Source organism: Crinia signifera, chromosome 19 (assembly GCF_055691185.1).
Source record: "Crinia signifera chromosome 19, ASM5569118v1, whole genome shotgun sequence".
Lineage (NCBI taxonomy): Eukaryota > Metazoa > Chordata > Amphibia > Anura > Myobatrachidae > Crinia > Crinia signifera.
This window is the reverse complement of record NC_139226.1, coordinates 83047590-83063731: the sequence shown is the minus strand read 5'-3', so window position 1 is coordinate 83063731 and position 16142 is coordinate 83047590. Positions and strand designations below refer to the sequence as shown.

Sequence of the window (16142 nt, the reverse complement as noted above, 5' to 3'; positions counted from 1 at the left end):
TGTCCTGTGGCCGCTGATCAGTGACGTACATCACTGAACAGCATTTTTGGCACAGGGTTGATATAATTTTTTTTCTGCAGTTTTTTTAAATTGTTTTTTTTTTTGGAGAGTTCTGTGGTATTTTTTTTTTTAAATTGTTTTTACACCCACGTTGCTTTTGTGGGTGTCCTGTTGCCTTTGAGCGCTGTTCAGTGACGGACGTTACTGACCAACATCTGCGCTCAATTTTTGGCGCAGGACCTTTTTTTTTTTTTTTTTTTAACCCCTTCAATTTTTTTTTTTTTTATTGGGATCAAATTCCTGTATAAAGTATTTTTTTTCTGCACTACATACACACTACTCACTACATACCCCCGTGTTGAAATAAAGTTTGTACCCCCCCTACACTATACACGTGTTGAAACATTACACTTACAGAAACACAAAAATAAAAATGGCATCCCAAATGTCATCCCAAATGTCATCCCAAATGTCATCCCAGTCATCCAGAAGAATGTATTCACCCAGAGATGATCCCACCTTTGACCGGCTATTCAAAGTCAGGCCGGTCATTGATCATTTCAGTGCCAAATTTGCAGAGATGTACATCCCTGAAAAATTTATTTGTATCGACGAGTCCCATTTTAAAGGAAGGGTTAAATTCCGCCAGTACCTTCCCAGTAAGAGGGCAAGGTATGGCATAAAAATGTATAAACTGTGTGAAAGCACCTCAGGGTACACCCACAGGTTTAGGGTATATGAAGGGAAGGATTCAAGAATTGAACCGCCAGAATGCCCCCCCTCCCTCGTAGGTGTTAGTGGAAAAATTGTCCGGGATTTAGTGCACCCCTTCCTGGATAAAGGTTATCACCTCTATGTGGATAACTTTTACACTAGCATCCCCCTGTTTAAGGCCCTTGGTTCAAGCGGTACAGCAGCTTGCGGTACTGTGCGCAAGAACCAAAGAGGCCTCCCAAAAACGCACATTGCCCAAGTACTGAGAAGGGGTGAAAGCAGGGCACAATCCACCGAAAATATGTTGTTGGTCAAATATAAGGACAAGAGGGATGTCCTTATACTGACAACAATTCATGGAGACAGTACCACCTCCATCCCTGTACGAGGTACCAGTACCCACACCTCAAAACCGAATTGTATCCTGGATTACAATAGGTACATGGGCGGAGTGGATCTTTCAGATCAGGTACTGAAGCCGTACAGTGCCCTGCGGAAAACAAAAATCTGGTACAAGAAGCTGGCCGTGTATATCATCCAGATGGCACTGTATAACGCTTACGTGCTATTCCGTTCTACCAGCCAGAGGGGGACATTTATGCACTTTCAAGAGGAAGTCATAAAGGGCCTAATATTTGGGAACCAGCAGGCAGAGGGCCCCAGTACTTCTAGTACTGGCCCCCGTATTGTACCAGGGCAGCATTTTCCTAACGAAATCCCCTCCACTGCAAGAAAGGACAGGACACAAAAAAGGTGCAAAGTTTGCTATAAAAAGGGAATAAGAAAGGATACTATTTTCCACTGTGAAACTTGCCCCGACAAACCCGGCCTATGTATAAAGGAGTGTTTTAAAATATACCACACATCTATGGATTATTAGGTTCATCATTTCACCGTGCTTCGGGGGTCTTGCTAATGCCACATAGCACCCACCATTCATTCCACCAGAATCTGAGCTGCAAAATCCAAAAATCACTCCTTCCCTTCTGATTCCTGCCATGCACCCAACTGGTATTTTTTGGTCACATATGAGGCATTGCCATACTCGGGAGAAATTGGGGCACAGATCTTGGGGTGCTTTGTCTCCTTCATTCCTTGTGAAAATGAAAAATTTTGAGCCAGAACTGCATTTTTGTGTAAAAAATGTAATTTTTCATTTGCACAGCCCAGTTGTATCAAAATTGGTGAAACCCCTGGGGGTTTGAAATGTACACTATACCCCTAGATGAATTCCCTGAGGGGTGTAGTTTGCAAAATGGGGTCACTTGTGGGGGGGTTCCACTGTATTGGTGCTTTGGGGGTCTTGCTAATGCGACATAGCACCCACCAACATTCCACCAGAATCTGTGCTGCAAAATCCAAATATCACTCCTTCCCTTCTGAGTCCTGCCATTTTTTGGTCACACATGAGGCATTGCCGTACTCGGGAGAAATTGGGGCACAGATTTTGGGGTGCTTTGTCTCCTTCATTCCTTGTGAAAATTAAAAATTTTGAGCCAGAACTGCATTTTTGTGTAAAAAATTTAATTTTTCATTTTCACTGCCCAGTTGTACCACAATTGGTGAAACCCCTGGGGGTTTGAAATGTACACTATACCCCTAGATGAATTCCCTGAGGGGTGTAGTTTGCAAAATGGGGTCACTTGTGGGGGGGTTCCACTGTATTGGTGCTTCAGGGGTCTTGCTAATGCGACATAGCACCCACCAACATTCCACCAGAATCTGAGCTGCAAAATCCAAAAATCACTCCTTCCCTTCTGAGTCCTGCCATGCACCCAAATGGTATTTTTTGGTCACATGTGAGGCATTGCCATACTCGGGAGAAATTGGGGCACAGATTTTGGGGTGCTTTGTCTCCTTCATTCCTTGTGAAAATGACAAATTTGGAGCCAGAACTGCATTTTTGTGTAAAAAATGTAATTTTTCATTTTCACTGCCCAGTTGTACCACAATTGGTGAAACCCCTGGGGGTTTGAAATGTACACTATACCCCTAGATGAATTCCCTGAGGGGTGTAGTTTGCAAAATGGGGTCACTTGTGGGGGGGGTTCCACTGTATTGGTGCTTCGGGGGTCTTGCTAATGCGACATAGCACCCACCAACATTCCACCAGAATCTGAGCTGCAAAATCCAAAAATCACTCCTTCCCTTCTGAGTCCTGCCATGCACCCAAATGGTATTTTTTGGTCACATGTGAGGCATTGCCGTACTCGGGAGAAATTGGGGCACAGATTTTGGGGTGCTTTGTCTCCTTCATTCCTTGTGAAAATGAAAAATTTTGAGCCAGAACTGCATTTTTGTGTAAAAAATGTAATTTTTCATTTGCACAGCCCAGTTGTATCAAAATTGGTGAAACCCCTGGGGGTTTGAAATGTACACTATACCCCTAGATGAATTCCCTGAGGGGTGTAGTTTGCAAAATGGGGTCACTTGTGGGGGGGTTCCACTGTATTGGTGCTTCGGCGGTCTTGCTAATGCGACATAGCACCCACCAACATTCCACCAGAATCTGAGCTGCAAAATCCAAAAATCACTCCTTCCCTTCTGAGTCCTGCCATGCACCCAAATGGTATTTTTTGGTCACATGTGAGGCATTGCCGTACTCGGGGGAAATTGGGGCACAGATTTTGGGGTGCTTTGTCTCCTTCATTCCTTGTGAAAATGAAAAATTTGGAGCCAGAACTGCATTTTTGTGTAAAAAAATTAATTTTTCATTTTCACTGCCCAGTTGTACCACAATTGGTGAAACCCCTGGGGGTTTTAAATGTACACTATACCCCTAGATGAATTCCCTGAGGGGTGTAGTTTGCAAAATGGGGTCACTTGTGGGGGGGGTTCCTAACTTTTAGCATCTTATGGTGCCTAGAAACCTACATGGTGCCTAAAAAATAATCTCATAAAAAGGAGGCTCCAAAATCAAGTAGATGCTCCTTCTATTATGAAGCCTGTGGTTTGGTCAACGTGCACACTAGGGCCACATATAGGATATTTATGAAAACAAAAGAATTGGGGGAATCAATTTTTAGTCACATTTCTCTAGTAAAATCTACTGTGTTCCTTAGAAAAATGTATTAAAATTGCAAATCTGCAAAAAAAATGAAATTTTGAAATTTCACCTACACTTTGTTTTAATTCCTGTGAAACACCTAAAGGGTTAACAAACTTCCAAAATGCTGTTTTAAATACTGTGAGGGGTGCAGTTTTTGAAATGGCATCATTTATGGGGGTGTCTCACATACAAGTCCCTCAAAGTCACATCAGAACTGAACTGGTCCCTAAAAAAATCAGTGTTTGAAATTTTCTTGAAAATTTGAGAATTTGCTATTCATATTTTAAGCCTCCTAGTGTCCAAAAAAATTAAAAGGAGGCTGAAATAATGATGGAAACATAAAGTAGACATATGGTCTATGTTAGTTATTAACTATTTTGAGTGGTATGATTATTTGTCTCACAAGCAGAAAATTTAACATTTTGAAAATTGCTAAATTTTCCATTTTTTTACGACATTTTGGTATTTTTCACAAAAAAACACAGACTGTATCGACCCAAATTTACCACTAACTTGAAGTACAATGTGTCATGAGAAAACAATCTCAAAATCACTGGGATAAGTAAAAGCAAAAAAAAGTTATCCCCACTTAAGTGATACATGTCAGATTTGAAAAAAAGGGCTCTGTCAGGAAGGCAAAAACATGCTGCGTCAGGAAGGGGTTAAACATAGATATAAGGGGTGACATTTAATAGAATGCTATTTTATTGCACTTTTTGAAATCACACCATATCGCCGCACATCACACTTTTCAAATTCACATTTTTCCCGTGTAATTCGCATATTTAATGGGATGCTAATATGCGGCTAAAAAGTGCAATAAAGTGCAAAGAGATGCGATGTGGTGCGATATTATGACACATAAAAGTGCGATTTGTCTCGCCGGTCATGTGCGAGTTTAGGGCTAACCGGAGTGTGAATTACAACACTGCCTCCGCATGACAAATAACCCCCTAACCTATTGGCCCACCTAAGTCCCCTCCATTATGCATCACACCCCCTATATAAAGGGGCACTGGCGCCATTTTAATCTTTGAAAGGGAGTAAGGAGATGGAGAGGAGTTATGCTTGGCAGAGGAAGAGTGGCAGCAAGTGGTGGTGGCAGAGGGAGCAGTGGCCCACAGACAGGCAGCAGCAGTGCAAGATGAGCCAGGGGGAGAGGCAGCAGAGGAATGCTGACACCCTGCACATTCAGGGGGAGAGGCAGCAGTGTGGCAGGCAGTATGGCCACAGCAAGGCCCGGCCCATCCCGGACCCTGGAGGAGCAGGCCCAGCAGGAGGAGGTGGAGGATCCTCTTGCATCCCCATCCCATACCCTAACACAGGAATCCTCTTCACTACACAGTCCCAGGAGGAGCTGCTGCAGGAGAGCCACATCTCTGACCTTGACTGGCCTGAGGTGGATGAATATGGAGGTGAGGAGGAGGAGGCTGAGACTGCCCTGGAGGAGGGGGACATGCCATAGAGGAGCTGGAGGAGGAGGTAGAAAGTGGTCGCACCCAAAATGGCCGGAAGGTGCTTTTTTCATATGAAAAAAATGCCACACTAGTCAAGGCCATTATCCCTGTATATAACCGGCTGCTGGGCAAACATAGCAACCAAACCACTGCACAGCACAAGAGGGTCATGGAATAGGTCATCAATAGTGGTGTCAAACTCATGGCCCTCCAGTTGTGGTAGTACACATTCCACAATGCTCTGGCACTAATTTGATAGAATGTATTGCTTAAAGTGTGTCAGGGCATGCTGGGACGTGTATTTCCACAACACCTGGAGATCCATGATTTTTAAACCACTGGTATACAAGATGTGAATAATGTACTTACCAGCATGAACTCAACAAGGGATAGCTCAGCTTCACAAGCTTCGCCTGTAGGCCTCTGACTACTCCCCTAAATATTGTAAAAAATATATGGTATTTGGTATATCGTATGTGAGTACACTTACAGCAAAGGTACATGTTAGTATAAAGTGCACATGTCATTACCTGAGAAGTAGCGCCTGATGATCTCTGTACGCATCAGATTCCCCCTCACTACCATAGGTGTGGTAGTTTCTGCTTCCCGCACGACTACTGCATTGTAATCCTCCACATAGGATGGTTGGGAGAGGACGATGTTGTGTAACATGCAGCAAGCCTGGACGATCATCATTACTTTTGCTGGGTGGTAAAGCAGTATTCCTGATGACCTGTCCAAACACCTGAAATTACTTTTCAGCACCCCAAAGGTGCGTTCCACAACATTGCGGGTGGCAACATGTGATTCGTTATAGCGGTGCTGTGCAGGGCCTTCTGGGGATCGCAGAGGTGTCATGAGCCACGGAAAACATCCATATCATGAGTCACTTTTACAGAAAAGAGGTCAGTGCAGTATATGGTAAGGTATGTGCATTGAAAATTGGTTTTGCACTTGCGCTGCTGGATCTAAAGTGATAACCTGTGATCCACACTGAACAAAAGGACACTTGGACACACTGGAAATATCTCAGTTAGAATTTTATATAAAAAACATAATAATAAAATTGCATACACACATATAAGTACAAAAAAGGGCAGATATAATCAAATTATTTGTGGTTTCTCATATACTAAATTGCTATATAAGGCACAACGCTTGAATCAAGCAATAATGATCGCCAACTCCAATGGGGTCACGGAATGCCAAGTAAGGAATGAATTTCCAGGAGCAAGGTTAATTCAGTGGTAAGTTAGCCACTGAATTAACCTTGCTCCTGGAAATTCATTCCTTACTTGGCATTCCGTGACCCCATTGGAGTTGGCTATCATTGTTGCTTGATTCAAGCGTTGTGCCTCATATAGCAATTTAGTATATGAGAAACCACAAATAATTTGATTATATCTGCCCTTTTTATGTACTTATATGTGTGTACGTAATTTTATTATTATGTTTTATATAAAATTCTTAACTGAGATATTTCCAGTGTGTCCAAGTGTCCTTTTGTTCAGTGTGGTTCACAGGTTATCACTTTAGATCCAGCAGCGCAAGTGCAAAACCAATTTTCCTTGTATCCTCTGAGTGAGTCATTAGCAGGCTCACCTGAATTTGCTGCAGCTGTCAATCTAGAGCTTCACAAAAAGTTTTGCACTTTACAAGTTTCTCTTTAAATATATTTAAACTAATCGCCAGGTCCCGCGGTCGAGGGAGGAGCCTAAAAACCCTCCCACGTCCACAGTTTTGTCCTTTTAAGTTATGTGCATTGGCCTAACATGAGTATGTGGGAAAACAGCAATATGCATGTCAAACTCTTAAAGTAGAGGGACTGGTTCCACCTACTTTTTGCACATATCAGAGGGGAGTACACACTACAGTGTCACTTTAGATGTAAAACAACATGCACATTAGTCCAGGGAACACTTACTGTTGGTAATGACTGGTTGTAACAACAGGTATAGCCATATTTTAGCCACAATTAATGCCCATTGAAATGTTAATGAGTATTTAATGTAGTTGTGGGTATGTTTAACAGACTATAGGGACACTCCACAGGAGTAAAATAATTTATTAAGTTTTTCCATTACACATTTTAACAGGACCAATAAATGGTAGAGATTTGTATATTTAAAAATGTACTTACCAAGTAGCCAGCCCTCTGGCATTTGTTGGTCCTGGAATCGATCCCAGAGGGCTGAGTGCCTCAGAATATAGGCATCATGGCAATTCCCTGGGTAGCCTGCAACCACACTTATGATTTTCAGGGTAGCATCACATACCACCTGCACATTCAGGGAGTGCCGCCCACGCCTATTGACATAGACGTGTTCCCTCATGTGCGGTGCCCGAAGCCCAATGTGTGTGTGATCTTTAGCTCCCAGCACGTTAGGAAATGCTGAGAGCCTATAGAAAGCCACCTTAAGGTCCTGCCACTCGGACTCAGAATGTGCGAATCTGATGTATGTGCGCCACAACTCCTTTAAAGCAAGTAACACTTGATTGAAATGCTTAGAGAAAGTGGCTTGTGAGACCCCAACGACCATGAGGTCACAGACTGAGTGGAGGGCACAAATTAATTTCTGCAACCCAGACTCTGCATAGTTGGCACCCCCGTAAGGGTCCAAATCATCTCTCACCTGCTCATATAAGTCCAACAGGTTAATGCGGTTCAGGCGAAAACATCCCCACAACCTGATGATCCGAGAGAGAGTCCAGGTACAGCCTAGCACGATACCTACTTGAAGCACGCAGTAGTCGGGGTACCTAGATCTGGCGCGCAGCTTCCTCCCTCCTCCTGCGCAGCTCCTCCAAATGGGCAAAATCACAAACTGCCAACTCCAAACCACTCTGCAAAATCTCCATCTCTAAATTCCTCACAGGTGTCCTTAATGATGTTGGGGTATATGTGGGGGAGTTTCTGAGTAAAAATGAGGACACCTATGAGAAATTAACCATTTCTGCACTTGACCAACGATAGTTCTGGGCCAATTCGCCCATCAGAACCTGGTCTGAAAAAAGTGCGATTTATAGACACCTCAAAAGTGCGATTTCCATTTGCGCATGCCATTAAATAAGCGATTTGTATACCTTTCTGTGCGAAAACATCTGGATGCGAAAAAATTTTGATTTTTTAAACGAACATTTAGAAAGTGCGATTTTTCGCACAAAAAATGCGATATACGCCCCTTTGCGCACCCTATTGAATGGACGATTTGAGAAAAAAATGCAACAACACCATTTTATTTCTAATTATTGCAAAAAAACAACAAAATCGGACTCTATTAAATGTCACCCAATATATCTGTTGTTAAACTGTACTTCGGTATCCAGAGTCCTGCCCCTGTCCCCACCCTGCACACAGGCTGTTATTTTTTATATGACCTTTTTGACATCGTCCTTATGTTTAATACCTTGTCTTTCTCTAATCCCTATATATACACAACTTGGGTTTGTTTTATTTTCAACTCTTGCATTAATTCCTTTATTGCAAAATGTTCCTCCAGTGTAATTTCTGTGGCACACAATCAAAACTTCTTTACTTGGTTTATATATCATTGTTTTCTATATAAATACCCCCAGCTCTGCATGGACCTTCCAATGAATCATACCCACAAAGGTGTAGCTATTTTTCCTTCTTATAGTAATGCTCCTAATCCATTATGCCACACTCCGTAACACTTCCCCTGCCCCCCCCCCCCCCCCCCATATATCACAGCCAGGGTGGGTTCTAAGGTGTTCGGTGCCCCCCTGCAAGCTTTACATCTGTGGCCTATCCCACATACCCATGAAAAGAATAATGCGCACCACATAATACCATCCATAATTGAAAATTATGCCCCGCAATGCAAACAATGTAACACCTAACAGAAACGTTACAGTGTGCGCCGCAAAATTTTGGGGCATGGTTTTGAGGAACAGGGGATTATGCACACATTATTACACATTATGCCACACACCATAATGTCCATTACACGGTAATGCCCATTACATATTATGCCACATAAGTGCTGCTTACCTACATGCTCAGTGCCAGGTGTTACATGCTCGGTGCCAGCACATCATTTGAAATAGGTGCATCACACGGATGGACACAAAGACCAGTCACGCCGAAGCGTGTGAGCAGCGCTAAATAAGGGTGACACACACCAAACTACAATATAATAATTTTTTACTTGTTAAAAATCAAACATATAATAAAGTACAGTACAAATTTAATATAAAAACAGTGTGGGTACCATAAGAGCCGATTCTTCACGTCACAAGCAAGGGTGGGCGTGACGGTTTTTAGTCCAGTTTAGGACACGGGGTGCAAATGATGTGATGAATTAGGAAAGGGAAGGGGGGTGAGCATTTGATCACAGGTAAGTGCACATTACCATTTGTAAAGCATTTACCTGTGATCAAATGCTCACCCCCCTTCCCTTTCCTAATTCATCACATCATTTGCACCCCGTGTCCTAAACTGGAATAAAAACCGTCACGCCCACCCTTGCTTGTGCCGTAAAGAATCGGCTCTTATGATACCCACACTGTTTTTATATTAAATTTGTACTGTACTTTATTATATGTTTGATTTTTAACAAGTAAAAAATTATTATATTGTAGTTTGGTGTGTGTCACCCTTATTTAGCGCTGCTCACACGCTTCGGCGTGACTGGTCTTTGTGTCTTCTTGCGGTGGGGACTGACTATCCCCCCATTGAGCAGCAGCTAACACCCCGAAAAACATATCCTGTCAAGCGCCTGATTTTTTTCCCTTGGTTTTTTGCCCTGGGAATTCTTTGCATCACACGGATGGACCTGCAGTGTTCTGATAGAGACCACCAGGGTAGGCAGGGATAGACATCGGGACAGGGTGAGCGGATGGAGGCGAAACTGTTCCGCCTCCAAAATGGAACTGACAGCTCACTTTAACCCCTGCCCATTACACCTTATGCTACACACTGTAATGCCTGTTATATATTATACCACACACAGTTATGCCGCCGACACCATTTTATGTCCCACACACAAAAATGCCCCTTACAAATGATGCTTCACAGTAAGGCTTCTAAGTACTCTTTGCCAGAGTTATCATGGCAAAAGATGCAGCTTTCTGCATCTGCTTCTGGCGGTACCAGCATTCCCAGCACTTCTGGGTAACGTTATACACACCTTAGTGTAATTATAAATTTTGCAACCCCCCCCCCCCCCCCCATGGCATTTTAGTGTCACTAACATATAATGCCCCCTGTAGTGCCGCTTACACATATAATGCCCCCCACTAGAGCTGCTTGCACACATAATACCCCCACTAGTGCTGCTTATACACATAATGCCAAACACTAGTGCTGCTTACACATACAATGCCCCCTGTAGTTCCACATACACATATAATGCTCCTTCAGGGGTGGATCCAGGATAAAATGACAGGGGGGGCACCATGATAAAAGAGGGTTTAGGTGGGGGAGGGGCATTGTTAGTGGTGCGAGTGTACATGCTAAGAGAGCGGCAGAGAGAGGGTGGGAATGGGATTAAAAATAGGCCCTGGCATTTAAAGTACCCAGGCCCACCATGGCGACAAAAGTGAAGGATGTAGTTGTGCACGCGCCAAAGGCGCGCTCCGGAAAAGGGAGTGTGGCCACTCAATAGGGGGCGTGTCCTTGAGTGTAGTGTACAACACCATATACAACTTCTACACATTATGCAATAAAATACTAGACCTCATTATACTTGCCCCTTACAGATGATGCCAAAATTCACATAATGCCACATGGATTGAGCCAAAATTCAAATAATGCCACATGGATTGTGTAAAAATTCAAATAATGCCACACGGATTGAGACAAAATTCACATAATCACACACGGATTGAGACAAAATTCACATAATGCCAAATGGATTGAGACAAAATTCACATAATGCCACATGGATTGAGCCAAAATTCACATAATGCCACACGGATTGAGCCAGAATTCACATAATGCCACACAGATTAAGCCAAAATTCACAATACGCTTCATAAACAGGGACATTGTCCACCAAAGGTGCGCATTAAACATTTACACCATAATGTCCATTAGACGTTAAGTTACACGCCATTATGTATTATGCCAAACACCATAATGCCTATTAAAAATTATGCTACATAAGTGCTACTTATCTACATGCTCATTGCCAAGGGTTCCATACTCTTTGCCAGAGGTTCCATGCTCGTTCCCATGTGGGATTACATGCTTAGTGCCAAGGGGTAATACATGCTCACGGTAAATGGGGGACAGCCGCTGCCAGGCTGAAGTGATAGCCACTGACAGTGGCAGAGCCTGGCTGTATTCAGAGCACTGCTGGCCCCGGCTATTTGAAATAATACCCCTTTCACACCAGAAAATGCATTCCCAGGTTGGCCCCTTTTACACCAGCCTAGTCCCTACTTTTTCTGGTGTGAGGGGGAGAGAAAACGACCCCTCCCCCCTTTAACCAGTTATCTCATTTGACCGGCTATATCTTCGGAACCAACTGACCCATATACATGAGACAAGTATCAGATTGAAGAACTTTTGAGTGGGCTTTGAATTATTTTGGTCCAGTGAAACTGGAATGTTTGGTTCCAGAGTAATCTGCCCTCAAAGAACATGAACAGCCATGAAATTACATTTCAAAAATAAAAAAATCAGTTTATACGCAATATCTCTGGAACCAAATGACCGATATGGACCAGCCTGGTATCATATTGAAGGCCCATCGATTTGGAATGGAATGAGATCAACCACAGACAAGCCGTCAGAACCGGGTGGGGGTCGGAATTGACGGGTCCCATATTATCCTATGGGGAAAAAACATTACAGCTTTGCCAGGTGATATCTCCGGTTCCCGGGGGAGGGGGGGCTTCTAGAGACACGGGGCTGGGCTCGATGGAAAGCCCTGATCCTCAGCTACAAAATTGACAGGAGGGGAACATGCCCCCCCTGGTGCTGCTTACGCACTTAATGCCCCCACTAGTGCTGCTTACACACATAATGCCCCCACTAGTGCTGCTTACACATACAATGCCTCCTGTAGTTCCACATACGCACATAATGCTCCTTGTAGTGCTGCTTATACACATAATGCCCCCTGTAGTGCTGCAAATGTAAGAGGCACGAGGGCGTGGTCTGCGCCACTCGTTGCGCGTACTCACCTTGCTGCGCTCCTTCTCTCACCTTCGGGGCGGCGATGGTCCCGGTACTTTCCTCTGGCCCCACTGGCTTCCGATGCAACAGCACCTGTAGGAGAAATGGGGGGAAGGAGAATCCCACTATGGGGGGAAGGGGATGGTCATCACAGGCACTAATGGCCTCAGGCTGGTTACACCCACTTGTGGAACACGGCGGGTGTAACTTGGGGAGGGAAACGCTCTGGGGAGGGGAAGGAGCACACACAACAGATGAACCACAGACTATACTCACCAGCTGTCTACCGGTCCTCCGACTTGCTGAGGATGCTGGTACCGGCACCTGAAAATGAACACACGTAACATTCCTGCTCCCTAGGGCAGGGCAATACACAAACGTACCTGCAGCTTAACGCCCACGAAACCTGCGGCCTGAAGCCGTCTTATGTAACCTGCGACCTAGCGCCAGATCTTCTGATACGGAATAAAATATTGCGTCACGCAACCGGGCGGCCAACGTCTGCGCAACCTGCAACCTAGCGCTGGATCCTTAGATGCCAAAGCCTAGCGTTACGCAACCTGGCGTCCTACGCCCGCGCAACCTAGCGTCGCCTAACCCGCAACCTAGCGTCGCACAACCTGCGGAGAACACAATCTGCACAGTGACTCAATTGCATGAACCAACATACAGCATACAATGCACAGTGGCAAGTAAAACAGTACAATGTAACCAGATAACATTGCACCAGCACACTAGGGATGGCTTACTTCCCTCTAGTTGCTCCCAGCCATACCACAGTCATCCCTGTGGCGATACCTGAACTTACGGCCTGCTGCCGCAGGCCTGTTACTCCTACTGAGAGGCCTCAGACCTAGGAAGGTCTCGGCCTCGTACACAACAAGGGCCTAATGCCCAGCAGCAAATGGGCCTGATGCCCAGCAGCACAAACTTCAGGGCCTAAGGCCCAAAATACCCAAAAGGGGCCTAATGCCGAATCACAAAAGGGGCCTCATGCCCAACGCAAACCCTAATGCCCCACGGGCCTACAGCCCGACAACTGCACGACAGGCCTAGTGCCTGAATTGGGCCCACGGGCCTACTGCCCGAACACCTGGTGGTCTAGGGAGGACCACATGTGTGGACTTACCCGTCCTGTAGCCTGGTCCAGCTACACGTGCGGGGTCGTCTAAGCCGGAGGTGGGATGTCTCCCACCACCCCCGGGCTTCCAGCCTCCTCGCCAACAGTCCCCGGCACTCTATATTTCCCGGCGGGCGGCAGCGTGTAGCAGTCCTGCGCACACAGCTGCCGCCTTCCGGGGCTTCCGACAGCTACTGCTTTCTGTCCCTGCTTGCTCCTTCTTCCTCTGTCCCGGCCGCCAAACTCCTCTCTCCCTCCCGGCACTGGTTAGGCGAAACCAGTGTCCGGGGGCGGAGCTATGACGTGGCAAGCCGGGATTGGCTCGCTGCTGCCTCCTCTGATTGGGTGCCAGAGCGGGAGCCGTGATTGGCTCTCCTTTGGCGCCATATTCAAATGGCCGCAATGCGCCATTGTCTGCGTGGAGCAGCGGTGAAGCCTCAACGCTGCCTCCACACCAGCCATCATTGGAGGGCCTGCCTCCAGCTGCATGGGGTGGCGTCGTGCCACACCAGGTAAGGAAGCAGGCCCCCACCAGCAGCAGGGCCAGTGACTGTACGAGTACACTGGCCCTGGCTGCAGGCGGCAGCGCCACCAGGTGGGGGCACCATATTCCTACACTTACATAATGCCCCCACTAGTGCTGCTTACTGTCAGGAGCTGCAGGGTTACTAAGAGACTGAGGCTTTTGCTGCAGCATAGTAGCAGTCTTTACTTAATTAATTAGGCATTTGCTGCAGTGGATGGTGGACTCTCATATATAAGTAGCTTCCTGTGAGCCCATCCTCACCAGTATTAGCTTCCTGATGCCTCGTTGCCAGCCCCTGGTTTCTGAATCCAGTCTCTGCAAGTGTGTATTTTGTTTCCAGTCTGTGAGTGTTGCACGCAGGGGGGTTTCCGAGTACCCAGAAACCACCCTGATGGAGCAAACTTTCTGTTTTTTTTTTATTGATCGGGCATCATGATCATAGCTCCGCCCCTTTCCCAATTAGGCTCCACCCACTTTCTGCATTTTGCCGCAATTCGCACGCAGGACTCCCCCAGCAGTAGGGGCAGGGATCTGCCTGCACAGATCGAAAAACTTCTGTAGCAACCATGACATCGGGGTCAGGTACTTGCTGCTATTGTTTTATATATAAATATTTATAATGCATACCTCCTAACAATGCACCACGTGACCGGGCATCTCAGGCAAGGATAGGCTCCAGCGGGGACGCCAGCACGCACCCACAGGAACCCGGCATCTGAAGCCGATAGTGAGGTAACCGCTGGACTCATCCAGCGGATACAGTACATATTGTATCTACCAGCGACATTGTATCTTGTTTACTAGCAACTTTCTTATATCACGCTGTACTACTGTACATTGATGCTTATACCCACAGTCAAATAGCAATCTCAGCAGTGGTTATATAGACACATGCCTAGCCTAGCTGCCATCAAACAGATCCTAGGCAGCCTAGGATCTGTTTGATGGCAGCTCCATTTAGGTATACAAGAGCACAATCAGTTAGGACGCCCCTGTCTCCTGATTATCTCAGGCACTTGTCTTAATCAAGTTTTAAAAAAAATACGTGACCTATGATTAATTCCCATCACCATCACTACCTCGATATTAGTATGAATTGGGCTATATGAGAATCACACTCTGACAAGCTGCCCCCCTTTGCCGCCAACATAAGGCAATACCAGCCTTTCAATTGTTCCATATATTTTCAAAGCGCTTACATTTTAATTTTAAGGACCAGGTACAGTACACCATTATTTTAGAGCATACCAATAAAGATTATACATTTTAAATACTGCAGATTTTTGCATATATTGGTCTGTGATTCAAGGGTGCCCCCACCCAGAGTTCTTTTTCTCTCTTCCTCCCTTGGAAACCCATAAATACTATATTTATACTCCGGGGTGCACCACTGACAGTCAGAGGCCAATTTCCTCGATACTGCACAGGACCTATACACCTTAAACTAAGGCTAATTGTCAGTTATCACAGACCTACCCACTAACCTCAAATCTAACACATACTAGAGTGGACATCTACCACCAATCGGTGCGGTTTTACTCTCACCTCCCCACTTTCCCTTCCCAACTACTATACATAATTTCTTAGTACCTTGTCAGTACCTTGCAAAACCTGGTGGCATCCAAATATGGGTTGGACCTAATTCACCCTGGAAAGGCAGCTATTATAGGCAAAGACATTAACCTGCAGGTGCTAACCGACTTCAGGGAGTGGTAACAGAGTCAGGGTAGGCTCAGGTACCACCTTGGTCACAGTGGTACTGCACAGACTGGTATCTACCAACCACAGTCTTGCCAGACAGATCTTGTGTTTATAATCCCTGGGTATCATAACAATTACACATATAATGCCCCACACTAGTGCTGCTTAAAAATAATGCCCCTAGTAGGACTTACCACCCTACATGCTCATTGCCATCAGGAGGAGACAGATGCTAGAGGTCCAATAGGACCTCTTGGCAAATTCTGGAGGGGTGCAGGGTCTCTGTCAATGCAGACAGAGACTCTGCACCCCAGCAGCACTGTCACTTGGGCTGCCACTGCCTGCTGGCTCCTGTCCTAAGGCGCAGTGTAGGAGGGAGCCGAAGGTCCAGCAGTACGCCCTTTTACCTCCTCGGCTCCTGGAGCTCCCGT

The 16142-nt window shown here is 45.5% G+C and overlaps 2 protein-coding genes across 3 annotated transcripts in view; one reads left to right on the top strand and one right to left on the bottom strand.

The window, feature by feature from the left end:
* The window catches only part of LOC146041881 (surfactant protein C-like), a 51565-nt gene that overhangs the window by 29500 nt on the left and 5923 nt on the right, over window positions 1-16142 (bottom strand). The gene's annotated exons all lie outside the window — the stretch shown is intronic.
* LOC146041574 (uncharacterized) overlaps window positions 14517-16142 on the top strand; it is a 45161-nt gene continuing 43535 nt past the window's right edge. The window contains exon 1 of the mRNA XM_083161525.1: window positions 14517-14592. Coding sequence (XP_083017651.1) covers window positions 14577-14592 — 16 coding nt within the window. The 5' untranslated portion in view covers window positions 14517-14576. The remainder of the gene's footprint in view (window positions 14593-16142) is intronic.